The following is a 27,152-nucleotide window of genomic DNA, read 5'->3' as shown; positions in this document are numbered from 1 at the left end:
CCACTGAACTGACCAATCCACCAACATTTACCATTCTGAATGACACATTCTTTTTTTTTTTTTTTTTTTTTTTTTGAGACGGAGTCTCGCTCTGTCGCCCAGGCTGGAGTGCAGTGGCGCCATCTTGGCTCACTACAACCTCCGCCTCCCGGGTTTACGCCATTCTCCTGCCTCAGCCTCCCGAGTAGCTGGGACTACAGGCGCCCGCCACCACGCCCGGTTAATTTTTTGTATTTTTAGTAGAGATGGGATTTCACCATGTTAGCCAGGATGGTCTTGGTTTCCTGACCTGGTGATCCCCCCGCCTTGGCCTCCCAAAGTGCTGGGATTACAGGCGTGAGCCACCGCGCCCAGCCGACACATTCTTTATATATGTTTTTATGTTCAGTCTGATTAACATCTCATCCTTCCAGATGTGAAGTGCTACTTTTCCTTTTTTAGGAATAGCTGGGCCGGGCACGTTGGCTCACGCCTGTAATCCCAGTACTTTGGGAGGCCAAGGCAAGCGGATCACGAGGTCAGGAGTTTGAGACCAGCCTAGCTAACATAGTGAAACCCTGTCTCTACTAAAAATACAAAAAATTAGCTAGGCGTGGTGGCAGGTGCCTATAATCCCCACTACCTGGGAGACTGAGACAGGAGAATTGCCTGAACCCGGGAGGCGGACGTTGCAGTGAGCCAAGATCACGCCATTGCACTCCAGCCTGGGCAACAAGAGTGAAACTCCATCTCAAAATAAAATAATAAAAATAAAGAATAGTTCATGTCTTTATTCAATCCATTATGTGTTGATTTTACATTTGAACACCAAGAAAACAAACTTTATTCCTGTATTTCCAAGTTTCTGAGGAACCTCACAATCATTTCCAAATACTTATAATAAGGGTTGTTAGAAATGTATTTATGTTGGGTAAATTTAAAGTTAAGGTGTACCTTTGCTCTCATATGTGGTATGACAATATGAGGACTAAACAAAATAATGTTTGAAATAAGTTTAATTTACCTCAGTGTCAGTATTATTTTTCTTCCTATTGTTACTGATTGCTTCGTTTTCTTTTTTCTTTTTCTTTTCTTTTTTTTTTTTTTTGAAATGGAGTTTTGCTCTTGTCGCCCAGGCTGGAGTGCAAATCATGCCATCTCAGCTCACTGCAATCTCCGCCTCCCAGGTTTAAGTGATTCTCCTGCCTCAGCCTCCTGAGCAGCTGGGATTACAGGCATGTGCCACTACGCCCAGCTCGTTTTGTATTTTTAGTAGAGATGGGGTTTCTCCATGTTGGTCAGGCTGGTCTCAAACTCCTGACCTCAGGTGATCCACCTGCCTCAGCCTCCCAAAGTGCTGGGATTACAGGTGTGAGCCACCACACCCGGCGATTGCTTTGTTTTCTAGTATTTTCACTGCCATCTCACTTTTAACCTTCTCTAAGAGCAGACACAGTAGCTGAGCTGACACCCATTTCAGTCAACTTCTCTATTCCACTCAACATGCCCATAATACAAAGAGACTAAATACCTACACCACCACCATCTAAATTCCATGAGTTGGTCACAATATGTGGAGCCACAGTTCTCTTTCTCAATCTTTCTTACTTCTCAATGGCCACTTTCAAATGAGAAAAGTTATTCAGATGAAGGACAAGCCAGAATTCAACCATACCTTGCTTTTGTCAATATCAGTTTACCTGGACTTGAAACTTCACCTTCTGCCTAACATCTTCTTCCATAGGTTCCTTCTTCCTGGTGAGTGCTCTGCTGATCAATGTTCTGAAAATCAGCCCATTCAACAATGGTCACCTGGTCATGGGATCGTTCCTCAAGGATGAGTTTTCTGCCCCCTCCTACCTTATGGGCTATAATAAATCCTTGAGTGTGGTGGCAACCACAACTTTTCTGACTGGGATTATTCAGGTAGGATCTGAGTCTTCAAATCCCTTAAAAGGAACTGAATAAAGGGGCTATAAACAGACCCCTTCCTTATACTGCTCCTGTGATCCATTGTGATATACCTGGAACTGCAGTGATTGATTTTTTGAAAAATCGGAGGCTGTGTGAATAGGGTGTCTCCTTAGTGATAAACTTCTCTCTCTTCAGAAATCATCTACCACTGATTTAGGATGAGATATTGAACATTCTCTTCAGTCCTTTCTCCTCTAAGACAAAGGGTGTAAGGGACAATGGTCCAGAGCAGTGGTCCCCAACCTTTTTGCAACCAGGGACCAGTTTCCTGGAAGACAATTTTTCCACAAATGGCAGGTCAGGGCCAGGGAGGGTGGTGGTTTTGGGATAAAACTGCTTCACCTCAGATGACCAGGCATTTGGTTCTCATAAGGAGCATGCAACCTAGATCCCTTGCATGTGCAGTTCACAATAGGGTTCATGCTTCCCTGAGAATCTAATGCTGTGGCTAATCTGACAGAAGGCAGAGAGTTCAGGCAGTGATGCTTGCTTGCCTGCTGCTCACCTCCTGCTGTGCAGCACCCGGTTCCTAACAGGCCACAAACCAGTACCAGTACCGGTCCGTGGCCCCGGGGGGTTGGGGACTGTTAGTCCAGAGTTCCATTCCTGATCTTACCTTTTAAAAAATTGCTTCATATTCCTTTTTTTTTTTTTTTGTTTTTTTTTTTTTAGATGGAGTTTTGCTCTTGTTGCTCAGGCTGGAGTGCAATGGGACAATGGTGGCTCACTGCAACCTCCACCTCCCAGGTTCAAGTGATTCTCCTGCCTCAGCCTCCCAAGTAGCTGGGATTATAAGTGCATGCCACCACACCCAGCAAATTTTTGTATTTTTAGTAGAGAAGGGGTTTCACCATGTTAGCCAGGCTGGTCTTGAACTCCTGACCTCAGGTGATCCACCCACCTCGGCCTCCCAAACTGTTGGGATTACAGGCATGAGCCACTGTACCTGGCCAAAAATTGCTTTATAGTCTATCAACAAGAATAGCCTCATCTAGCTGGGCATGGTAGCATGTGCCTGTAGTCCTAGTTACTCAGGAGGTTGAGGTGGGAGGATCACTTGAGCCCAGGAGGTTGAGGCTGCAGTAAGCTGTGATCATACCACTGCACTCCAGCCTAGGTGACACAGCGAGACCCTGTCTCCAAAATAGTAATAATAATAATAATGGCCTCACAGGCTCACACACTATCTTTGGGTTAGTAAGCTTTAGAGTCAGATCTGGAGTCCTTTTTCTGCATTGACAAGGACCACAGCTAAAGGACAATAATATGAATGACTCATTAAAATCTCAAAACTTATTTTGACACTATCTTTAATTTCCTCTGAGAGTCTATCACCAAAAGTTCATCCACTGAACTCAAGTTACATCTTCCAGGCTTATTTCTCTTTTTTCTCAACTAATCCACTCTCTAGTTGATTTTCACTGATCTCCCCTGGGACTGTCTTTCATTAGGTAAACATTTATTGGGTACCTACAAAGGCAGGCTATCAACGTGGGCAGACTCCAGCCCTGACACTATGAGCTGTGTGAACTTTGGTAAATTATTTTACCTTGGTGGGCCTCAGTTTCCTCATGTGTAAAGCAGGAATAATATTTGTTTTGCAGGGTTCTTAGGAGGATTAAGTGAAAAAAACGCATGCAAAGTATTTAGCCTAGAGCCTGTCACATAGTAAGCATCAATAAGTTATACTTAGTTGGCACAGAGAAATGAATTTGGTACTTTAACAGGCCAAAAATTTAAAAAACAATATATAGTTTCCTGTGGTTAAAAAGTTTAATCTTGTGGGATAAGACAAAATACACAAGCAGCCTTTTAATTATCAAGCGGCCTCATACATGCTTTCTCTCCTCCTTCAAGCCTCAGCTTTTTTCATCTAAAAAAGGAAGAGGGCTGGGCATGGTGGCTCACATCTGCCTCAGCCTCCCCAACAGCTGGGACTACAGGCGCACGCCACCGCGCCCAGCCAATTTTTGTATTTTTAGTAGAGACGGTGTTTCACCATGTTGGCCAGGATGGTCTCGATCTCCTGACCTCGTGATCCACCTGCCTCAGCCTCCCAAAGTGCTGGGATTACAGGCATGAGCCACCATGCCTGGCTATAACATAAATTTTATATATGTATATTGACATGTAAAATACCTTTTTTATTTTTCTTCAGGATATGCATAATCCTGAAAACAAATAAATTCAATTTAATCATTCTCAGTAAAGATAAGAGTCAAAGGCCAAGAAGTTTGAGCTTGATCCCACTGTTTTGGAATTATCTTCTCCTTTGTGAAAAGCTACATTCCTCAGAGGAATGTTAACATCTCCTGAAAAGGGCTATCAAAGCTTCTAATTAAAGAGGTTTAAAAAGGCAAAGGCAGGCCAGGCACAGTGCTTTCATGCCTGTAATTCCAGGGTTTTGGGAGGCCAAAACAGGAGAATCACTTGAGGTCAGGAGTTCGACACCAGCCTAGGTAACATAGCAAGACTCCCCACCTCTACGAAAAAAAAAAAAAAAAAAACTTAGCTCAGTGGTGTGTGCGTCTGTAGTCCCAGCTACTTGGGAAGCTGAAGCAGAGGATCCCTTGTGCCCAGGAGTTTGAGGTTACAGTGAGCTATGATTGCACTCCAGCCTGAGCAATAGAGTGAGATCCTGTCTCATAAATGAATAAATAGGCAAAGGTTTGTTCTGATCACCTTGTCCCTGTTTTCCCCAAGTCAACCTAGAGAGCAGTAGATTCCAGGGCAAGAACTTAAGTGAGCTGACTGCTCACAAAGGAGGAAAGGAAGTACTAGTGTGGGCTAGCACTTGTCAGGAGGCTCTGATCAACATACAAGGACCCATGTTATCAACTTCTGTTCATTAGGGAAAGAGAGTTATAAGAGTTACCAAAGGGGCCTATCTTAACTTTTCTATTGGAAACTCTTCTTTTCCTGGAGAGCGCCATTGGTGCCATTGCTGGATTGAAGACATTCTGCCCCACTCTGGTTTTCTCTTCTCTGCAGCTAATAATGGGCGTATTGGGTTTGGGCTTCATTGCCACTTACCTTCCGGAGTCTGCAATGAGTGCTTACCTGGCTGCTGTGGCACTGCATATCATGCTGTCCCAGCTGACTTGCATCTTCGGGATTATGATTAGTTTCCATGCCGGTCCCATCTCCTTCTTCTATGTGAGTAATTTCAACTCTTATCCAGAGTTACAAATGCCACTCCTCTTGCCTCCAAAGAGAGGTGGACCTCAGTGGGGAGACTCCTGCCCATTCTGAAAGGAGACACAGCCAATAGCAGCTTAGTCAAGAGGGTACTAGAAATATTTTCCTTTATTGGAGAATTAGGGTCTTGATTAATTGCAGATGCCAGACCATGCTTTCAGTTGACTAATCATTTCAGTCAGCCTTTTAAACTATCATGATCTACATTAAAATTTGACCTTTAAGATATTGTATATATCACAGTTCTTTTCATTACCTACCTTATAACAGACATGTCTCCTAAAACATCTAAAGGATATACAATACTAAGTAGTTCCTGAATGTAAGAATAGGGTAGGAGCTAAGCTACAGTATATTATTTGGGAAAACTAATAACTATTGGCTTATAAACAGAACTTCTAGGGCCTGTTCATTATACTAAAACATACAGTGTATTCTCTCCTTGTCCTTATTGAACATTACTGTCCCTCTTTTTACAAAAATGGTCACCCCCACCATGCTTGCCCTCACTATTCTAGTAATGCCCATAGAGACCTTTGTATCCGGAAACTCTACTTGGGGACTTCTTTTTGAGTTAATCTACAGTGTCCATTTCTAGACTTAGGCAATTACTATATCCCTTTCTAAGCCTCCGTAATTTTATTTTCTTTCAGGACATAATTAATTACTGTGTAGCTCTCCCAAAAGCTAATTCCACCAGCATTCTACTATTTCTAACAGTTGTTGTTGCTCTGCGAATCAACAAATGTATCAGAATTTCTTTCAATCAGTATCCCATTGAGTTTCCCATGGAATTATTTCTGGTAGGTGTTTTTGATGTCCCAAATTCATAGTTTACATAATTTTAATATTTTAAAAAAAGTTGAGTTGAATTGTGTAAAAGCTGAATACATTTAGTTTTCGATATATGCTTATATTTGTGAAAACATGCTTATTTTCTTTTTCTAAAATATTTTGATACTATAGTTGGCAAATAAAAATTGAATCTATAGTTTATGATGTGATATTTTGATGTAGATACACATTATGAAAAGTTAAATCAAGTTTTTTTTGTTTTTTTGGTTTTTTTTGACAGAGTCTTGCTCTGTTGCCCAGAATGGAGTGCAGTGGTGCAATCTTGGCTCACTGCAACCTCTGCCTCCCAGGTTCAAGCAATTCTCTTGCCTCAGCCTCCTGAGTAGCTGGAATTACAGGTGTGTGCCACAATGGCAAGCTAATTTTTGTATTTTTTTAGTAGAGATAGGGTTTCACCATGTTGACCAGGCCGGTCTCAAACTCCTGACCTCAGGTGATCCACCTGCCTCGGCCTCCCAAAGTGCTGGGATTACAGGTGTGAGCCACCACGCCTGGCCTAATTATCATTTTTAATTTTTTTCACCTTGCACCCCTAGCAGCGGTTATTATTTTTGTTGTGAGAGCATTTAAGATCTACTCTCTTAGCAATTCCAAGTACACATTATTAACTATAGTCACAATAGCACAATAGATCTGCCTCACAAAATGCTTATTTCCAAGTACTTTTATCTATTGCCTCATTCTCATAATATTTCAAAGATAAGGTTTTTTTCCCCTTGTGAAAGAAATACAGGCTCATTCTAAGTTTGAAAAACATAAGGAAGTTTAAAAAAGTGGTAGAGGAAAAGAAATTCCTATAGTTGCACCGTCCAAAGTCAACTACTAATGATATTTTAATATTTTCAGTTATTCACTCCTTTCTTCTCTCAGACAAACATATGACAGGCCTAGCCTCAATGTTGGTGAATTTCCATCTTTTTCTACATAAATGTTTTATTTTTATTTTAATGTAGTTGAAATCATACTGTTATTCAACCTCCATTCCTCCTCACTATGCTACAATAAGGAAATTGAGGCAGCTCATCCCTGGACTTGAACATAGGAGCACATCTAGATTAGAAGATGTCAGACTCAGAGGACCTTCCTAAAAAAATTAAAATAAAATGAAATCCAAGAATTGAGGCACAAGCAATCTCATGTTTAAACGATAACAGACAAAGGGCCAAAGAACCAAGGAGGAAATGAACAGCCCTTTCCTATGGCTAGAACCAGATGCATTCACAAAGGAAACATACGACGTTCACGGAGAAACAACTGGAAGATCTGAACATCTTGTTCAATAAGAACCCATACCCGAACCCCAGCCTTCAGAAAGAAATGGCCTCAAAAATGGACATGTATCCAACAGTACAGGTTTGGCTCAAGAACCACAGAGCAGAGGCTGGGTGCGGTGGCTCATGCCTGTAATCCCAGCACTTTAGGAGGCCAAGGCAGGCGAATCACCTGAGGTCGGGAGTTCGAGACCAGCCTGACCAACATGGAGAAACCCTGTCTCTACTAAAAATACAAAATTAGCCAGTTGAGGTGGCACGTGCCTGTAATCCCAGTTAGTCGGGAGGCTGAGGCAGGAGAATGGCATGAACCCAGGAGGCGGAGCTTGCAGTGAGCTGAGATAGCACCACTGCACTCCAGCCTAGGCGAAAGAGCGAGACTCCATCTCAAAAAAAAAAAAAAAAAAGAACAAAACTCAAGCAAGCAAAATGCAAGCTTATTCAGCAAACGCAATCTCAACAACAGCAATTAGCTGAGGATACAGTCAAGACCAGTCCTTCCCAAGAAATACAGACATACCAGTCAAATCTCCTAATGATGCCTATCTTGTAGCCCTAGTTTATATAGATCACTGGGCACCCTGGTTGCGACTCACCTTATGCCCCAATGTTAAGGTCCCTACAGATGACTTTGTTGTCCACAAAACAGTTCATTTTGGCTACTGCCAAGATCCTAGAATATACTGCTTCTGCTTCTATCCCATTTTTGGAATCCTGATTTTATTCTCCATGCTTCAATTCTAATTGTTTTGACTGTTCACCTCTACAAAGTAGAGAGAGATACTAGACACAAAATGTAACATATTGTAATGTGTGTAATGATTTCCTACAAGAGAGTACTTTTCAGCAATAAGGAACAAACTGGAGATAAACACACACACGTTGTGTGTACAACATGGATGGATTTCAAAAACATTATGTAGCATGAAAGAAAAAAGACACAAAAGGCTACATACTGTATAATTCCATTACATGAATTCCTAGAGCAGGAAAAACTAATCTATCATGACAAAAAGATTAGTGGCTGCCCACGTGGAAAAATTAAATAGTAAGTGGTAGAAAACTAATTTATCAGGGTGATGGAAATGTTTCATGTGTTAATTAGGTGTTAATTAGGGTGGCAGTTACCTGGCATATAAATTCCTCAAAACACATAGAACTGGCCGGGCGCAGTGGCTCAGGCCTGTAATCCCAGCACTTTGGGAGGCCAAAGTGGGCGGATCACAAGGTCAGGAGATCGAGACCATCCTGGCCAACATGGTGAAACCCCATCTCTACTAAAAATACAAAAACTTAGCCGGGCGAGGTGGTGGACGCCTGTAGTCCCAGCTCCTCGGGAGGCTGAGGCAGGAGAATGGCATGAACCTGGGAGGCAGAGGTTGCAGTGAGCCGAGATCGTGCCACTGCACTCCAGCTTGGGCGACAGAGTGAGACTCCATCTCAAAAAAAAAAAAAAAAAAAAATAGAACTTTATATCTAAAAGCTTTGCACTTTATTGTATCTAAATTATAGCTTCATAAAAATAAATATATGTAACAAAGAAATTGAGGCAAATGAGATGTTAAATGTTTTTTCTAATCTATGTCATTAGTAAGTAGCAGAGCTAGGGCTCGCTGTCTAATAATAATGTTTCTTGTTTCTTTTCTTTTTTTTTTTTTTTTTGAGACAGAATCTCGCTCTGTCACCCAGGCTGGAGTGCAGTGGCGTGATCTCGGCCCACTGCAACCTCCGCCTCCCAGATTCAAGCGATTCTCCTTCCTCAGCCTCCCGAGTAGCTGGGATTACAGGCACCCACCACCATGCCCAGCTGATTTTTATATTTTTAGTAGAGATAGGGGTTTCACCATGTTGGCCAGACTGGTCTCGAACTCCTGACCTCAAGTGAGCTGCCCGCCTCAGCGTCCCAAAATGCCAGGATTACAGGCATGAGCCAACGCACCTGGCCTCTTGTTTCTTTTCTAAAATCTGCTGGTAAAATTTATATGTTACAGTTATAATTAACATTTTACCATGATAAAGATATTTTCATCAATAAAGCTCAGATTTTCTAAGTCAGCATTTTTCATTTTAAGATTGCTGAATTCGGGGCCTGGCATGGTGGCTCATGCCTATAATCCCAGCACTTTGGGAGGCCGAGGTGGGCCGACCCGCTGAGGTCAGGAGTTCAAGACCAGCCTGGCCAACATGGTGAAATCTTGTCTCTACTAAAAATACAAAAAGTAGCCGGATATGGTGGTGTGTGCCTATAATTCCAGCTACTCCAGAGGCTGAGATAGGAGAATCACTTAACCTGGGAGGCAGAGGTCGCAGTGAGCCGAGATCATGCCACTGCACTCAAGCCTGGGCGACAGAGCGAGACTCTATCTAAAAAAAAATTAAAAAAAAAAAAAAAGAGAATTATTTCTTTTTTAAGAGGTGGTCTGTGGCAAAGATGCTTCAAGTTAACCAAGTAATCGTATGCCCCCTGCACCTCCCAGTCTCTCTTGCAATTAGGAGGACCCAGTGACTTCAGCCAAAGAAGAGGTGAATAGGTGCAAATTCCCTCTTCTTTCCTCCCCTGCTGTGATGATGACAGGAGCAGTATGTTAAGAAAATGGAGACTGGGAGCAGTGGCTCACGCCTGTAATCCCAGCACTTTGGGAGGCTGAGACGGGCAGATCACGAGGTCAGGAGATCGAGACCATCCTGGCTAACATGGTGAAACCCGGTCTCTACTAAAAATACAAAAAAATTAGCTGGGCATGGTGGCGGACACCTGTAGTCCCAGCTACTCGGGAGGCTGATGCAGGAGAATGGTGTGAACTCGAGAGGCAGAGCTTGCAGTGAGCCAAGATCGCGCCACTGCATTCCAGTCTAGGCGACAGAGCAAGACTCTGTCTCAAAAAAAAAAAAAAAAAAAAGAAAAGAAAAGAAAATGGAATCCCCAGGTGAAATTAGCTCAAATCCCCGGGGCATTGTTTGCAAAGAAGCTGCCTGAGAGACACCAACGCACCATGGACTTTGAGTGGGCAAAAAAATAACTTCGATGTGTTAAAATGCTATAATCTCATGACTTGTATGTTGCCACAGCATAACCCATCTTACACTAACTAATCCAGGTCTATCCTCTTTAAGGTTGAAAAATACTGTCTTGAGACTTTAGACTAAACTTTCCTATGACTGTTGCCTACTTCTTGTAGAGGTGCATATTATTTTCCCTTTGAACGTGTGAAAAGCTATTAATTCATAAAGGCCAGAAGCTGAAAGGCTTGTTTTTCAAAAGATTTTTCAAAACCCTGAAGGCACATCCAGCAATCCCACTATTGGGTATGTATCTAAAGGAAATGAAATCAGTATGTTGAGTAGATACCTGCACTCTCATGTTCGCTGCAGCACTATTTAAAACACCCAAGATATGGAATCAGCCCAAGTGTTCATCAACAGATAAATGGATACATGTGGTATATACAGGTATTAGTTGACAGACATGTAACAAAAAATGATTTTTAAAAAATTGTGGTATACATATACAATGGAATACTATTCAGCCTTTAGAAAAAAGGAAATCCTTCTCCTTAAAGACTGGGTATTTGGTTTTAAAAAATTAAAATAAAATAAAAAATAAAAAGAAGGAAATCTTATCATTTGGGACAACGTGGATGAACCCAGAGGACATGTTAAGTGAAATAAGCCAGGCACAGAAAGACAAATACTGCATGATCTCATTTATATGTGGAATCTAAAAAGGTTGAACTCATTGAAGTGAAGAGTAGAATGGTGGTTACCAGGGGCTAGAGTTGCAGGAGAGTGGTTTGGGGAGATGTTGGCCAAAGGATACAAAATTTCAGTTTGATAAGAGGAATAATTTCAAGAGATCTGTTGTACAACATAGTAACTACAGTTAGTAACAATGTATCATATTCTTGAAAATTGCCAAGAGAGTAGATTTTAAGTGTTTTCACCACACCAAAAAAGATATGTAGGCACAGTAGCTCACACCTGTAATTTCGGCACTTTGGGAGGCCGAGGCGAGTGGATCACCTGAGGTCGGGAGTTCAAGACCAGCCTGACCAACATGGAGAAACCCTGTTTCTACTAAAAATACAAAATTAGCTGGGCATCATGGCACATGCCTGTAATCCCAGCTACTTGGGAGACTGAGGCAGGAGACTCGCTTGAACCCAGGAGGTGAATGTTGCAGTGAGCCGGGATTGTGCCATTGCACTCCAGCCAGGGCAACAAGAGCAAAACTCCGTCTCAAAAAAAAAAAAAAAAAAGATGTATATGTGAAGTAATGCATATGTTAATAGCTCGATTCAGCCATGCCACAATGTGTATATATATATTTCAAAACAACATGTTATATATGACAAATATGTATGATTTTTATTTGTCAATTCTTAAAAACAAAACCCTGGATACAAATGGTGCTCTAGAGCTCAGGGAACAATGTGTATATGGAGTTTGTAGGGTGTAGTCAGAGGCAGCCTCTCCTTTTCATAGAACCCAGCCCAGCTCTGGCACCTTAGAAGGCTACAGTTTTGTAGTCAGCAGCAGACAGCACCCATGAACAGACAGCAGCCCTCATTGTTTTTTTTTTTTTTTTTTTTTTTTTGAGACAGAGTCTTGCTCTGTCTCCCAAGCTGGAGTGCAGTGGTGCAATCTCAGCTCACTGCAGCCTCTGCCTCCCAGGTTCAAGCGATTCTCCTGCCTCAGCCTCCTGAGAAGCTGGGATTACAAGCACACACCACCATGCCTGGCTAATTTTTGTATTTTTAGTAGAGACGGGGTTTCACCATGTTGGCCAGGATGGTCTCGATCTCCTGACCTCGTGATCCACCCACCTCGGCCTCCCAAAGTGCTGGGATTACAGGCATGAGCCACCACGCCCAGCCCTCTCTTAAGCGACATCAGCACCAAGGATCATAGTGATGTTCCTTCAAGCAGCCTGTAAACCCAGATGTATCTGACACAGGTCTCAATCAATTTAGAAAGTTGATTTTGCCAAGGTTAAGGAAGCCCCTGTGACACAGCCTCCGGAGGGAGGTCCTGACAACATGTGCCCAAGGTGGTCAGGGTACAGCTGACGCAGGAGAATGGCGTGAACTCGAGAGGCAGAGCTTGCAGTGAGCCAAGCTCACATTAGGGAGACACAATATATCCATCAATACCTGTAAGATTTACACTGGTTTGATCTGGAAGGGTGGGACAACTTGAAGGAGTGGGGGCTTCCATATCATAGGCAGATTTAAAATTCTTCTGATTGGTAATTGATAGGAAGAGTTATTATCAATAGAGATGAATGTCTGGGTTACAGTAAGGGGTTGTGGAGACCAAAGTTGTGTCATGCAGATGCAGCCTGCAAGTAGCAGGCTTCAAAGAGAATGGGTTGTAAATGTTTCTTATCAGACTTAAGGGTCTGTTTTGAGGTTAATGCTGGTTGACTTTTCCTGAATTCCAAAAGGGAGGAGGGATGTAATCAGGTATGTCTGACCCCTGCTTCAATCATGGCCTGAACTAGTTTTTTCAGGTTAACTTTGAAATTCCCTTGGCTAAGAGGTGGGGTCCATTCAGATGATTGGGGGCCTTAGAATTTTGTTTTTGGTTTACACAGCCTTGAAAGCAATCAACATGAACCAGAGTTATAAGGAAAAGAGAGAAGTGAGAGTGCAAAGAATGTTGTGGTTTGTCTATGGCTGACAGACTGGTTTGTGAGCCACAGTCAAGATATTGCTCTGGGGGCCAGGCTCAGTGGCTCACGCCTGTAATCCCAGCACTTTGGGAGGTGGAGGCGGGTGGATTGCTTGAGGTCAGGAGTTTAAGAACAGCCTAGCCAACATGGTGAAACCCCCATCTCTACTAAAAATACAAAAAATTAGTTGGGCATAGTGGCGCACGCCTGTAGTCCTAGCTACTCAGGAGGCTGAGGCAGGAGAATTGCTTGAACCCAGGAGGCAGAGGTTGCAGTGAGCTGAGATTGCACCACTGCACTCCAGCCTGGTCAGCAAAGCAAGACTCTGTCTAAAAAATAAAAGAAGAAGGAAGAAAGAAGAAGGAGGAGAAGAAGAAAAAAGAAAAGAGAAAAGGAGAAAAAGAAACGAAAAGAAGAAAAGGAAGGAAGGAAGGAAGAGAGGGAGGGAGGGAGGGTGGGAGGGAGGGTATATTCCTTTGGCGAATGCTATAAGTAATTACAATGCCCCACGAGGTGAGGTAGGGGAGGAAACAGAGGTCCAGCAATAAAATAGGTGAAGGCTTAGAATAATTGCAATTTAGGCATTAACCTTTTTTGTGACCTACTTTGTGCTCACAGGCTATTGAAGCCTGCAATACACTACCTATACACATGTCAAGTCAAGTGATGGGGACACAGTTTCTGCCACATAGCAGGGATTAGAGATGCAGGTTAAAACTAGAAAAAGACCTCCCTGTTACCCCTAGCGGTGAGGAAAATGAGACAGGGAGGATGGAGGCACCCATGGTCTAGGGTCTAAAATGCCTCTCACAGCACCCACGAAGAAACTACTAATGTTTAGATGTGCTGGAGGAAACTGCACACATCTAGCAATCTGTCCTTAAGAGCAGACTCAGCCGGGTGCGGTGGCTCACACATGTAATCTCAGCACTTTGGGAGCCCAAAGTAGGAGGATCACCTGAGGTCAGGAATTCAAGACCAGCCTGGCCAACCTGGTGAAATCCCATCTCTACTAAAAAAATTAGCCAGGTGTTGTGGCACATGCCTGTAATCCCAGCTACTTAGGAAGCTGAGGCATGAGAATCGCTTGAACCCAGGAGGCAAAGGTTGCAGTGAGCTGAGATTGCACTACTGCATTCCAGCCTGGGCAACAAGAGCAAAACTCCGTCTCGAAAAAAAAAAAAAAAAAGAGCAGACTCAATATTTAGGAAAATTTTCAACACAACAACTGAGATCCAGGTAGACTATACTGGTAATTCAAGGGACCCTTGGCTATAAGAAATTATACACACTATATGTTCATAATTTTTGTCTATTTAAGCTGTATAGCAAACACAAAAAAAGTAACAATAGTTGTCTTTGGATGAGTTATTTCTGTTTTTCAATGTTTCATATTTACTTCATTTTTCTCTGTGAGCAAATATTACCTTTATACTGGAAATAAGAGTTCCTTGCCATACATGCCATACTTCTTGCCTCTTAACTATATGGAAACCAAGACTCTTCTTCTCTGATTCAAGCTGTAATCCAGATTCTTCCTTCCATTCTAATCTGTAGACTTCCTAGGGGTATTCGTCTGATAACAGTATCACAGGTTAGCCAGCTGCTGTCCTGTTCAGCGTCTGGTTGAACTCCTGCAGTAGATGCTGGGGAAAGACGTACGTGTTAGTAGGAAGAATGGGATAAAGCAACTGTATAACTGCTATTTTAAAACCTAGGAATGGAGGTGTCTTGTCTCCGGTTTAATCCGCATCAATGCAGAGTCTTTATAAGCTATAACAGCTGCTAGGTTGTCTCTTTTCCCTCTAATTAAAAGTCAGGGACTAAAGGGAGAATTGCCATTTTTAGAAGTAAATGAAAGCGGGCGGAAAGCAGGTACTTGCTTTGCTACAGAACTTCTTCTTTGTGCAATTAAATGTTGCTCCACATTATTAAGGGTTAATCATGTTTCTCTCTTCATATACCTCAACAAGCCCCTGAAAGGCATATCTGTATTATTACAATGTACCTGGAACTAAAAACTTTTGAAACTGAAAACTTGATACAGCCATTATCCGAAAACATGTTTATATTAATCTAGATGTTTAAAGTTGGTGGGGAGATTCCCCACTTCCTGATACACTCTGAAATACACATCTCTTTATTTAAAGAGGAGCAAAGAGACAGGTATTTTCCAAGTCATTCTGTATTTAAGTGGATCAATCTCACTGAAAGCCATTGAGATTCAAAGATATTAAATATTAAAACAAGAAAAAATAAATAAAGTTGGTGGGGCTACAGAAGTTCATGGCATCCATTTGTTTCCATCACGTGTCACAGACCAAGTTGTTTCGCACTCTGGCTACAATGCCAAAAGGAGCTTAGAGAACCAAAAGCTTCAGGAAAGATCTCTAATGCCTGCCTTGCTCCGCTGAACTAGCCACGCCTCTCTCTCCGACTTGCATGCATAGGGACTGCTGCCTGTTTCATTTTCTGTCCTGCCAGAGGCTATGGGCAACTCTGCTACTGGAAGCGATGCACTATATTTAGGTAATCATATGCCACCCCCCCTTTTTTTTTTTACCCCCTACAGATTATTGGCTTCACTGTGATTGCAAACAAGATAACCATGGCCACAGAAACCAGCCAGACGTTTATTGACATGATTCCTTATAGGTCAGTAATTCCACTCTTCAAGATTGCATTTCTCTTTCTGATACCCTCTCTTAGCCTCTGACCACACAGCCTGATTGATATTTTCTACTAGCAGTCTCTGGCTAAAGCAAAATTCATTTTAGAACACAGAGGTTCATGAAAGGAGAAGGGCTAGGGACAACTCGTTGGGTCTTCTCTGGTCAGCTTATAGTCTGTCAGCTTATAGTCTTCTCTGTCTCTCTTATAGTCTTCTCTGTCTCTCTTATAGTTGAGCCAGTCCTCTTATCCAGGAAGACTGTTATATGCACTGAATACCAGAGAATCTCATGTGTTTTTTTAATAGCACATGATAGGCCTTCTGAACTACCATACCTCTGATTAATTCTCAAGGAGCGGACAAGAGATGCCTCGGTTTTTCTAGCCTCTCTCCTGTGGCTCTGTGTTCAGAAGATGAACGTTCCTTCTGCCTTCACAAACTTAGACTAAATTGATGCCCTACTTTTATTTATGTATTTATTTTTGACACCGGGTCTCATTCTGTTGCCTAGGCTGGAGTGCAGTGGCGCAATCACGGCTCACTGCAGCCTTGAATTCGCAGGCTCCAGTGATCCTCCCACCTCAGCTCTCTGAGTAGCTGGGACCACAGGCGTGCACTGCCACGCCCCGCTAATTTTTTGCATTTTTAGTAGAGACAGCATTTTGAATGTTGCTTAGGTTGGTCTCAAAATCCTGGGCTCAAACAATCCTCCTGCCTCGGCCTCCTATAGTGCTGGGATTTCAGGCGTGAGCCACGGTGCCCGGCCAGAACTGGTGCCCTTGAGCAACATTATTTTCTTACTCCGGGTAGAAAGTGATCTTCAAATAGCCTGGCATATGGAGTTCTTAAGGACTCACAATCAATTTACATTATAATTCTTACCAGTGACTATGAGGCGCGGCTCTTGCTTCTGTTAGGAAATTATTTTTTTTTTACCCTTAATCAGATGAATCACATTAGCTAAGAAAGGCAATATACTGCAGTTTCTTGACTCACAGGGAGACTTTTGAAGAGCATTGCCCATTTCCTCACGTTGTATAATAAGGAATCCTGTAAAGAGTGAAGCCTACTTGCTAAACTCCAGGATCACAAAATGTAGGCTTTTTTTTTTTTTTTTCTTTTTGAGACCAGTCTTGCTCTGTCACCCAGGCTGCAGTGCAATGGCACTATCTCAGCTCACTGCAACCTCTGCCTCCCAGATTCAAGTGATTCTCCTGCTCAGCCTCCTGAGTAGCTGGAATTACAGGTGCCTGCCCCCATGCCTGGCTAATGTTTGTATTTTTTGTAGAGACAGGGTTTTACCATGTTGGCCAGGCTGATCTCGAACTCCTGGATCAGGTGATCCTCCTACCTCCACCTCCCAGAGTGCTGGGATTACAGGCGTGAGTCACCACACCTGGGCAAATGTAGGCTATTTTGACACAACCAGTTTGAACTAGTCTCATATCCTACCCAGTTCTCAATGAAATCTGATGATGGCTGAATCAACTTGAAATTCCAGTCAATTAAAAAATGTGTGCAGACACCACCTAGGTACTAGGGAATACAAAGATAAGCAAGACACGGTCTCCGTCCTCAGGAAAAAGAAAATAATAACAAGAACGACAGTGGGATTGACACTTTACATATTTGTATTATTTCATTTGCTCCCCACAGTAATGCTTTGAGGTAGATATTGTCTTCTTTTTTAAGCTAAGGAAACTAAGGCTTCCCATGTTTAAATTACTTAGCACATTGCTCCTCCGTGGCAGAGCTACCATTTGAACATATTTCTTCTTAATTCCAAAGTCTATAATTATAACCACTCTGTTATACTTACACAATATGCTTCTGTTATCAATGACTTCAAAACCACACAGCCAGGCTGGGCACAGAGACTCATGCCTGCAATCCCAGCACTTTGAGAGGCTGAGGCAGGTGGATCACTTGAGGTCAGGAGTTCGAGACCAGCCTGGCCAACATGGTGAAACCCCATCTCTACTAAAAATACAAAAACTAGCTGGGCATAGCGGTGTGTACCTGTAATCACAGCTACTTGGGAGGCTAAGGCAAGAAAATCACTTGAACCAGGGAGTTGGAGGTTGCAGTAAGCCAGGATCAAGCCAGGATCCAGCCTGAGCAATAGATGGAGACTATCTCAAAAAGTAAAAAAGAAAAATGAAAAAACCCACACAGCCAAGTTTCACTTATCTCTTATCATAAAATTCAAAGGTACAGATGGACAAGTGAGCATTTCAAAAGTCGAATTTTAAGTGTTGCTTTGAGCTTTCTCTTTTATTATGTATTTATCCAGGGTTGCTAGAGAATAGTAAGATTGGACAATTTAAGTTAGCTCCTGCTGTGTCCGTGTTCCCTTTGCACCTCATTTGCTAACAAGAATTGAATGTTACAGAGAACAGAAAGGAAAAACAGTATTTAATGTTGTTATCATACTAAATATTCAAGCTTTACTAATATAGATTGGGGTAGTAAACTACATTTACTGTGTACCTCTTTAGGACAGCCACATTCTTACCTAGCTTCTTAAAAAGACAAAAGGGTGGAATTTGATAATAACTTAAATAACTACCTCTAAGCATTCAGTTATGCTTCTACTTAGCTAATTACTGGGAAAATGCAAAGGAACTTGTAAGTTATAAATTATAAACAAGGAATTAAAATAGACAGTAGGGCCAGACGCAGTGGCTCATGCCTGTAATCCCGGCACTGTGGGAGGCTGAGGCAGGCGAATCACTTGAGCTCAGGATTTCAAGACCAACCTGGGCAACATGGTGGGATTCTGTTTCTCCAAAAAAAAAAAAAAAAAGATTAGCCAGGTGTGGTGGCATGCATCTGAAATCCTAGCTACTTGGAAGGCTGAGGTGGGAGGATTTATTGAGGAAGGTTGAGGCTGCAGTGAGCCATGATCACGCCACTGCACTCCAGCCTGCGTGATACAGCAAGACCTGGTCTCAATACAAAAAAAAAAAAAAGTTGAAGAAGAAAAGAAGAAGAAGACATAATTGGATGGTGAAGAAAATGACATTTAGCTCTTCGAGGTGCTAAAAGTTAATTCTTTCTACTCAAAAATAAAATTTTAAATGTAAGAACTAATAAGGAATTTTAATTAGATAAGGGATTATTTGCTTTGTGGAAATATATATCACAAAATTTCTTTTAAAATAAGTTTCCCAAGAGTATTTACATGATTCATTTTATTGAATTTGGATTTTTATATAATTTATCAAAAGGAAATCAACTGTTGAGGCATACATATTTGTCTTTGATGAAATGATTAAAGATAATCAAAAGAACGAATAAGCATTTCAAATAGCAAACCTTATCTAAAAAACTTAGATATTTTTTCTGACTTAGAAAGTAATCTAGAGAAATAAAAAATAATAATAATCTAGAGAAAAAAAAATGACCACCATGTTGGTCAGCCTCCCACAGTGCCAGGATTACAGGCATGAGCCACTGCGTCTGGCCCTACTGTCTATTTTAATTCCTTGTTTATAATTTATAACTTACAACTGTAACTTACAACTTACAGATTTGACTTAAAGAATTACGCCAGTATGGATCTATGGAAAAACACTACTCCCCCTAAATCATCAAGATTTATTTTTCCTTCTATAGTCTGTTAATATTGTGCTTGATTTCTGACTGTTAAACTAATGCTTCAGTCTGGAATAAACCCCACTTGATCATAGTGTATTATCCTTTTACATATTGACTTGCTAAAATGATAAGAATTTTTGCATTTATGTTTATGAAGGATATTGGCCTGAGTTTTGTTTTGTTTTTCGGGTTTTTTGTTTGTTTGTTTTGTTTTTCTTGTGCTGTCTGTGTCTGGTTTTGGTGTCAGAGTATATTGACTTTTTTTTTTTTTTTTTTTTGAGACTGAGTCTCACTCTATCACCCAGGCTGGAGTGCAGTGGTGCGATCTCTGCTCATTGCAACCTCTGCCTCCCGGGTGCAAGAGATTCTTGTGCCTCAGCCTCCAGAGTAGCTGGTATTACAGGTGCACACCACCATACCTGGCTAATTTTTTGTATTTTCAGTAGAGACAGGGTTTCACCATGTTGGTCAGGCTGGTCTCGAACTCCTGACCTCAAGTCGTCCACCCACCTCGGCCTCCCAAAGTGCTGGGATTGCAGGCGTGAGCCACCGTACCCAGCCATATGTTGACATTATAGGAAGACTTGGAAAGTATTGCCTCATATTCAACTTCTGGAAGAGATTCTATAAAATAGGCATTATGTCTTCCTTAAATATCCACCTATTGTTCACCTATTGGTATGGTCTCAAACAGTATCAAGAAACCATTTTTCATGAATCGTTAAGGTTTTGCCTGTTCTGTTTATCGTCATTGCTACCTGGCAGACACATTGAACTACAAGACATAACAGCATGTTCTCTCAATGGCTTTCATAACGTGGCTTGGTTTGCTGGCAGTTTTGACAGGCTGCTGCCTCAATCACTCCACTTGTCCCTATTGTCATTAAAAAAAAAAAAAGAATCAGGACTGCCCAATATTAGAATAGAGTGGCGGAGATACCAAGAAAGGATTCCTCCTATCCAGAAATAATTCCACTATTCTATTCCAGCTTCCTGTTTCCTGTAACACCAGATTTCAGCGTTCTTCCCAAGATAATTTTACAAGCCATCTCCTTATCTTTGGTGAGCTCCTTTCTGCTCATATTTCTGGGCAAGAAGATTGCCAGTCTTCACAACTACAGTGTCAATTCCAACCAGGTGAGAGGACTATTACTTTCTCTGATCCTTAACTCTTTGTTCTTTAATCAAAGCCTCCTGCCAACATGAAGGTTGGAGTCTTTTTTAACTGAAGAGCCACTTGGACCATGGTTTGGACAGTAATCATAAAGGATTTTTGAGAGGTGAGGGATACTTAACTTTGAGACCACTTGAATTAACCTGAGTGTTATTGCCCTAGAACAGATATGGTACAGAAAGTCCAGAAAATTATGGCATCATGTTGTTAAGCTAGGAGAGTTTCACCTTTCTTAATTTTAGCTTGCTTTCTACCAAGTCCCCCAACCACGTACTGAGGTGCAATAAGAAATGCTGCAGAACATCCTATAAAAAGCCAGGGTTGGGCCAGGCGCAGTGGCTCACGCCTGTAATCCCAGCGCTTTGGGAGGCCAAGGTGGGCAGATCACGAGGTCAGGAGATGGAGACCATCCTGGCTAACACGGTGAAACCTAGTCTCTACTACAAAATAAAAATAAAATTAAAAATTAAAAAATTAACCGGGCGGGGTGGCAGGTGCCTGTAGTCCCAGCTACTCGGGAGGCTGAGGCAGGAGAATGGTGTGAACCCAGGAGGCGGAGCTTGCAGTGAGCCAAGATCACACCACTGCACTCCAGCCTGGGCGACAGAGCGAGACTCCATCTCAACAACAACAACAACAACAACAACAACAAAAAAGCGAGGGCCGCTAATATCATACAGTTGGCCTCCCAGAAATAGTTTTTGTCTTTTAGGGAAAATCTTCAACTACTCTGAATTTGGCCCTTTCCCTAGAACTCAAGAGGGAAATATGGAAGCAATGGGTATTCCAATATGACCCCCTTTTTTTTTTTTTTTGAGACAGAGTTTTGCTCTTGTTGCCCAGGCTGGAGTGCAATGGCGTGATTTTGGCTCACTGCAACCTCCACCTCCCAGGTTCAAGCAATTCTCCTGCCTCAGCCACCCAAGTAGCAGGGATTACAGGCGCTCACCACCATGCCCAGCTAATTTTTGTATTTTTAGTAGAGATGAGGGTTCACCATGTTGGCCAGGCTGGTCTCGAACTCCTGACCTCATGATCTGCCTGCCTCGGCCTCCCAAAGTGCTGGGATTACAGGTGTGATCCACTGCACCCAGCCAAATTTGACTTTTAGGTTAGTACATAAGGCAGGGAGAATAGCATTATGCTTCTCCCTGTCATCCTAAGTCCTGGTCATCACTTGAAAGAGAATAAAAATGCCAGAGTCTCATTTTCTCACCTTGAAAAAGCACTTTCCTTGTGATGACTAGCTAAAATGACGATTCAGTTTAATCAGAAAAATCAGATGTGCCATCCTTTCGTTCTTTCTAATTTATTTTTATTTTTATTTTCATTTTTATTTTTTGAGACAGAGTTTCACTCTTGTTGCCCAGGCTGGAGTGCAGTAGTGCAATCTCGGCTCACCACAACCTCCACCTCTCAGGTTCAAGCGATTCTTCTGCCTCAGCCTCCTGAGTAGCTGGGATTGCAGGCATGCACTACTACGCCTGGCAAATTTTCTATTTTTAGTAGAGATGGGGTTTCTCCATGTTGGTCAGGCTGGTCTCGAACTTCCAACCTCAGGTGATCCACCAGCCTCAGCCTCCCAAAGTGCTGAGCTTATAGGCGTGAGCCACCTCGCCTAGTCTTCTAATAATATTTCAATCTGTTATTTCAAGTGACGCAAACAACCCTATCGTCATATAAAAAAATAAACCATATGCCTTCAACTCAAAATAAAATCAGCATTCTTCAACAAAGAGGGGGGCCTAAAGCATCTGCCATTTCTTTACAGGATTTAATAGCCATCGGCCTTTGCAATGTCGTCAGTTCATTTTTCAGATCTTGTGTGTTTACTGGTGCTGTTGCTAGGACTATTATCCAGGATAAATCTGGAGGAAGACAACAGGTATGTTGAAATACAGTTTGATCTCTACTACATAAACATATTCATATCAATTCATATGTATATTCAGAGGAGGGAATTAAATGGGTTTAATCTTGTTGCTGTTTTAATGTTATACTTAATGGGAAAGACCTCTGGGAAGAATTTGGATTCCATGCTTGCCTTGTCTTAAAAGTTACTTGTCAATGTGGAACTTGAAAGCCATTTTCTGTTTCTTCTTCTTTGTTTTTTTTTTTTTTTTTTGAGACAGAGTCTCACTCTGTCACCCAGGCTGGAGTGCAGTGACGCGATCTCGGCTCACTGCAAGCTCCGCCTCCTGGGTTCACGCCATTCTCCTGCCTCAGCCTCCCAAGTAGCTGGGACTACAGGCACCCGCCACCATGCCCGGCTAATTTTTTTTGTATTTTTAGTAGAGACGGGGTTTCACCATGTTAGCCAGGATGGTCTCGATCTCCCGACCTTGTGATCCACCCGCCTCAGGCTCCCAAAGTGCTGGGATTACAGGTGTGAGCCACCGTGCCCTGCCGAAAGCCATTTTCTATAGAAATATTGTATGTGAGAGGTTTCCATATATTAGCCAACAAAACCCCACTTTCCATGTAACATACCTAAAGGATAAGAATATTTTAGGTAAACTGGCCAGGTGTGGTGGCTCACGCCTGTAATACTAACACTTTGGAAGGCTGAAGAGGGCGGATCACTTGAGGTCAGGAGTTTGAGACCAGCCTGGTTAACATGGTGAAATCCCGTCTCTACTAGAAATACAAAAAAAAAAAAAAAATTAGCTGGGTGTTGCTGCGCACGCATATAATTCCAGCTACCCAGGAGGCTGGCACAGGAGAATCGCTGAACCTAGGAGGCAGAGGTTGCAATGAGCTGAGATGGTGCCACTGCACTCCAGCCTGGGTGGCAGAATGAGATTCCGTCTCAAAGAAAAAAAAAAAAAAAGGAATGTTTCTGGTAAACTTACCATCATCTGCTAATGTTTTCCCCCACTATGGGAAGATGCATTCTCACACCTAGTCTGGAAAAGCAATAATACAACTCTACACACCCTGGCAGCAAACCAAAAACTTTCCGGGCTTCCTCAAAAGGGCATGGCAAGGGGCTTTCATGACAAGAAGTCGGGTCTTTGTCTAGCAGAGCCCAGAGAATGTGTAATTGTTCTACTTTTGTATAAGAGAAAATTATCTAGGTCAGATTTTCTGCAGGTATTCTGAGTCAGTAAACTAAATGTTGTAGGTAGGTGTTAAGCGTAACATAGAGAAAATGGTGGTCGAAAAGACTGTAGAGGCAAAGTGTCTAACTGCAGGCATGAAATTTTATAAGTCTAATGTTTATGATTTTTTTGTTTTTGGTTTTGTTTTTGTTTTGAGACATAGTCTTGCTCTGTCACCCAGGCTGGAGTGCAGTGATGCGATCTCGGCTCACTACAACCTCCACTTCCCAGGCTCAAGTGATTTTCCTGCCTCAGCCTCCCAAGTAGCTGGGATTACAGGCATCCGCCATGATGTCCAGCTAATTTTTGCATTTTTAGCAGAGGTGGAATTTTACTATGTTGGCCAGGCTGGTCTTGAACTCTTGAACTCAAGTGATCTGCCCGCCTTGGCCTCCCAAAGTGCAGGGATTACAGGCGTGAACCACCACGCCCAGCCCAGTGTTCATGAGTTTTGAACTGACTAGATAAAATTACAACATGCTAACCTGAGAGGGGTCCCATCTCAACTTTGTAGCGTGACAAAATGTCAGAGAGCTATCAGAATTGAAACTGGGGTTGCCCAGGGAATGAGTCAGCATTCAGAGGCCAGAGAAACAGTGGCAGAGGTCAAAGACAAGCTTCTGCAGAAATATAGTAAAAGGTGTAGCCATGGTCAGAAACGAACGTGTCAGCAGAATGAACAGTCAACTTTCACATGGAAAGACAGTGTCATAGTCCGTGGGCAAATATGTGGTGAAGCATAAGGTAAAAGCTAATACAAGTCAGAAAGATTAGGCAGGGGTGAGAGCATGGGTATAGAGCAGGGGTGTCCAATCTTTTGGCTCCCCTAGCCCCATTGGAAGAAGGAGAATTGTCTTGGGCCACACATAAAATGCACTAACTCTAATGATAGCTGATAAGCTAAAAAAAAAAAAAAAAAGCAAAAACACTTTATAATGTTTTAAGAAAGTTTACGAATTTGTGTTGGGCTGCAACCAAAGCTGTCCTGGGCCACATGTGGCCCTCAGGCCTCGGGTTGGACAAGTTTGGTCTAGAATAAGACTACATCGTACCACTTTATGTGGACTAAGTTTTGTTTGTCACAGAGCTTCTTCCGGATACATTGGCCTTTTCCACTACTGCTTAACAGAGAAATTTGGGCTATGTTCAAAAGAAGAGTGTTTGTACAAGCATGCAAAAACTCTGGAGTCAAAGAGACTCCAAAAAGACTGGAGAGCTTTATAAGAAGAAATGGAAATGGCTATCCCTAGAGATTAGTTCCACTAACTTTTTCTGACATACTTTGTTTATTCAGTATATAAGCATAATGTAAATTTGAGAGACAAGATGTGCACGACTAGAAAAAACTAAAGCACAGTGCAAGGAAAATTGAGTGCAAAATGAGGACAATTTTTTAAAAGAGGCATAAATATTGCAAGGAGAATGATGGCAGAAGTGGGACTTTCATGGAGCACTGAAAGGGTTTAGGGTATGTGTAGATGGAAGGAGGAAGAAGGGCTTCAGTTCAGCCTCAGAGTTGTCTTAATGGCAGGATTCTACTTGTGCATGTAATGCGGACTGGAGAAAGAATGGCTTTGCCAACTGCACTCATTGATTCTGGGAATAGAAAGGCCAAGTTTTGGAAGGGTTTTGGTGGACGATTGACTTTCCAACCCCTGAGCAAGCCCACTTTTAGCATTTTAGCCTGTTGGAAAGAAGGTCTGCCTCAAAGGTAGCCTATGGCACTCATTTTGTTTTCCACTGCCACCTTGTTCACCTGTGCAGCACAGTTCTGCCAGTGACACCTCTCAAGGCAGTGCAGTGGCCCTCCACAGGGAGGCATGTCCCTAGGAATGCTGAAAAGCCCTCCCTGAGGCCTTGACATGCCATTGCAAATCGCTGGCTCAAGCAGAGAATGCTGCTGACCCCTGGCCCTACACATGGCAGCTGCCCAGACTATACTCTTGAGTTCCAAATCTGGACCAGAAAAGGCCTCTGAGACTCATTCATCTTCTTCATTCCATGGGAGTGGAGTTTTCTCTCCACCTGTTATCTCTGGAGGCCTTAAGAATTTTTTTTTTTTTATTTTTTTTTTTTTTGTAGAGACAGGGTCTCACTATGTTGTCCAAACTCCGGGCCTCAAGTGATCTTCTCACTTCGGCCCCCCAAAGTGCTAGGACTACAGGCATGAGCCACTGTGCCCCAAACCCTTGGGGGATTTTGATTCCCTCTGCCTGAGAATGCCCCTATTTCTTCAAAGTTCCTTAGGACTGCAGAAAAGAGAAACAGGGGGCTGGCTCTGAACCTCTCAAAAATAACCTGCCATCAAGGGTCACTTTGTTTTTATTTTTTATCTGGCATAGATGCAAACTGTGTATATGTGTCTAGATTTCATTTAATTTATCGCTGTCTAGAACTCATTTCCCTCCAGTGGTTGCAGCAAAACCTACTGGTCCTTCTGGCCACAGCCTCAGCCTGAGGCATTGGCAGGGCTGACCCATGGCAAAGGGGATGTGATGAGCCCTAGTAAGCCTGTGGCCAGCTGGGCTGTCCCGCAGTCCATCTTTCTGCTCATCCTGTTCTTACCACTGTGCTCCCCTGTTCTCCAATATTAGGTTTCTTTCATTGCTCCCTGCTGTCTAAGGACCTGCCTTGCCCAGGCTCCCAGAACAGCTTTAAAAATGGGTTATTGTAAAAGAGAGAAATGAATGTGTTGTGTTCTTTTTAGAGGAAGCCAGTGGGGCCGTGAAGAGAGCCTGGATTTTGGAGTCAGATGGTCAGGGGAGGTTGAACTTGACTCCATGCTTCCTAGACGTATGTGACCTTGGGCAAATTAATTTTACTCTCTGAGGCTCTAGTCTTCATCTGGAAAGTGGGGATAAGACAAACTTGCCCGTTGTGAGAATTAAATTAGATGCTAATGGGTACCTGTCACTTAAGAGTTCAAAAATAATCACTTCTACCCCAAGACCCAAGTGCCCGGGCAGGTGTCCATCATCTGCTATTCTGCTTCATGGAACCCCCTGTACATAGAGCAATTGATGGCTGAGGGTCTGCATGTTGCTTGTGGCTGTAGCTATGGGGACTCACATGGCTTTGACTCTCAGGAGAGAAGGCAGAGTCAGTCTTTGTTCAAGAAAGTCTGGAAAAGTGATGGAAAATCTGGTCAGAAAAACAAAGCATGCATGAGATGTAAAGCAGGCAGACAGTGCTTGCTGTCATCAGACCCTGTTCAGGCACTGAGGCTGAGCTTCTGAGAGCCATCGAGCACCTTCCTGAGGCACAATGCCACTGAGGATGGCCCTCTGATCCCAAAGCCCATTCCGATGACTATGCAGCCAAGAGAGACACAATTATTGGCAGGCTTCCAACCCTCTCTGAGCAGCTAATTTTATGAGATTTGGTGTCTAGTTTGTGCTCATTTTGACCTAGGTTTTTGTTGTTGTTGTTGTTGTTGTTTTGAGATGGAGTGTTGCTTTTGTTGCCCTGGCTAGAGTGCATTGGTGCAGTCTTGGCTTACTGCAACCTCTGCCTACCGGGTACAAGCAATTCTCCTGCCTCAGCCTCCCAATTAGCTGGGATTGCAGGCACCTGCCACTATGCCCAGCTAATTTTTTTTTATTTTTATTTTTATTTTTTTTTTTTTTTTGAGGCAGAGTCTCGCTCTGTCACCCAGGCT

The 27,152-nt window shown here is 42.6% G+C and overlaps 1 protein-coding gene across 3 annotated transcripts in view; it reads left to right on the top strand.

The window, feature by feature from the left end:
* SLC26A8 (solute carrier family 26 member 8) overlaps window positions 1–27,152 on the top strand; it is an 81,467-nt gene that overhangs the window by 26,510 nt on the left and 27,805 nt on the right. For 2 of the 3 annotated variants that reach the window (XM_025382646.1, XM_025382647.1), the window contains exons 5-10: window positions 1,724–1,905; window positions 4,945–5,109; window positions 5,805–5,954; window positions 15,521–15,603; window positions 20,209–20,356; window positions 22,165–22,278. In XM_025382646.1, the coding sequence (XP_025238431.1) occupies window positions 1,724–1,905; window positions 4,945–5,109; window positions 5,805–5,954; window positions 15,521–15,603; window positions 20,209–20,356; window positions 22,165–22,278 (842 nt within the window). The remainder of the gene's footprint in view (window positions 1–1,723; window positions 1,906–4,944; window positions 5,110–5,804; window positions 5,955–15,520; window positions 15,604–20,208; window positions 20,357–22,164; window positions 22,279–27,152) is intronic. The other variant, XM_025382648.1, reaches the window with a different exon arrangement.

Source organism: Theropithecus gelada, chromosome 4 (assembly GCF_003255815.1).
Source record: "Theropithecus gelada isolate Dixy chromosome 4, Tgel_1.0, whole genome shotgun sequence".
NCBI classification, from domain to species: domain Eukaryota; kingdom Metazoa; phylum Chordata; class Mammalia; order Primates; family Cercopithecidae; genus Theropithecus; species Theropithecus gelada.
This window is presented reverse-complemented; position numbering and strand designations above follow the sequence as displayed.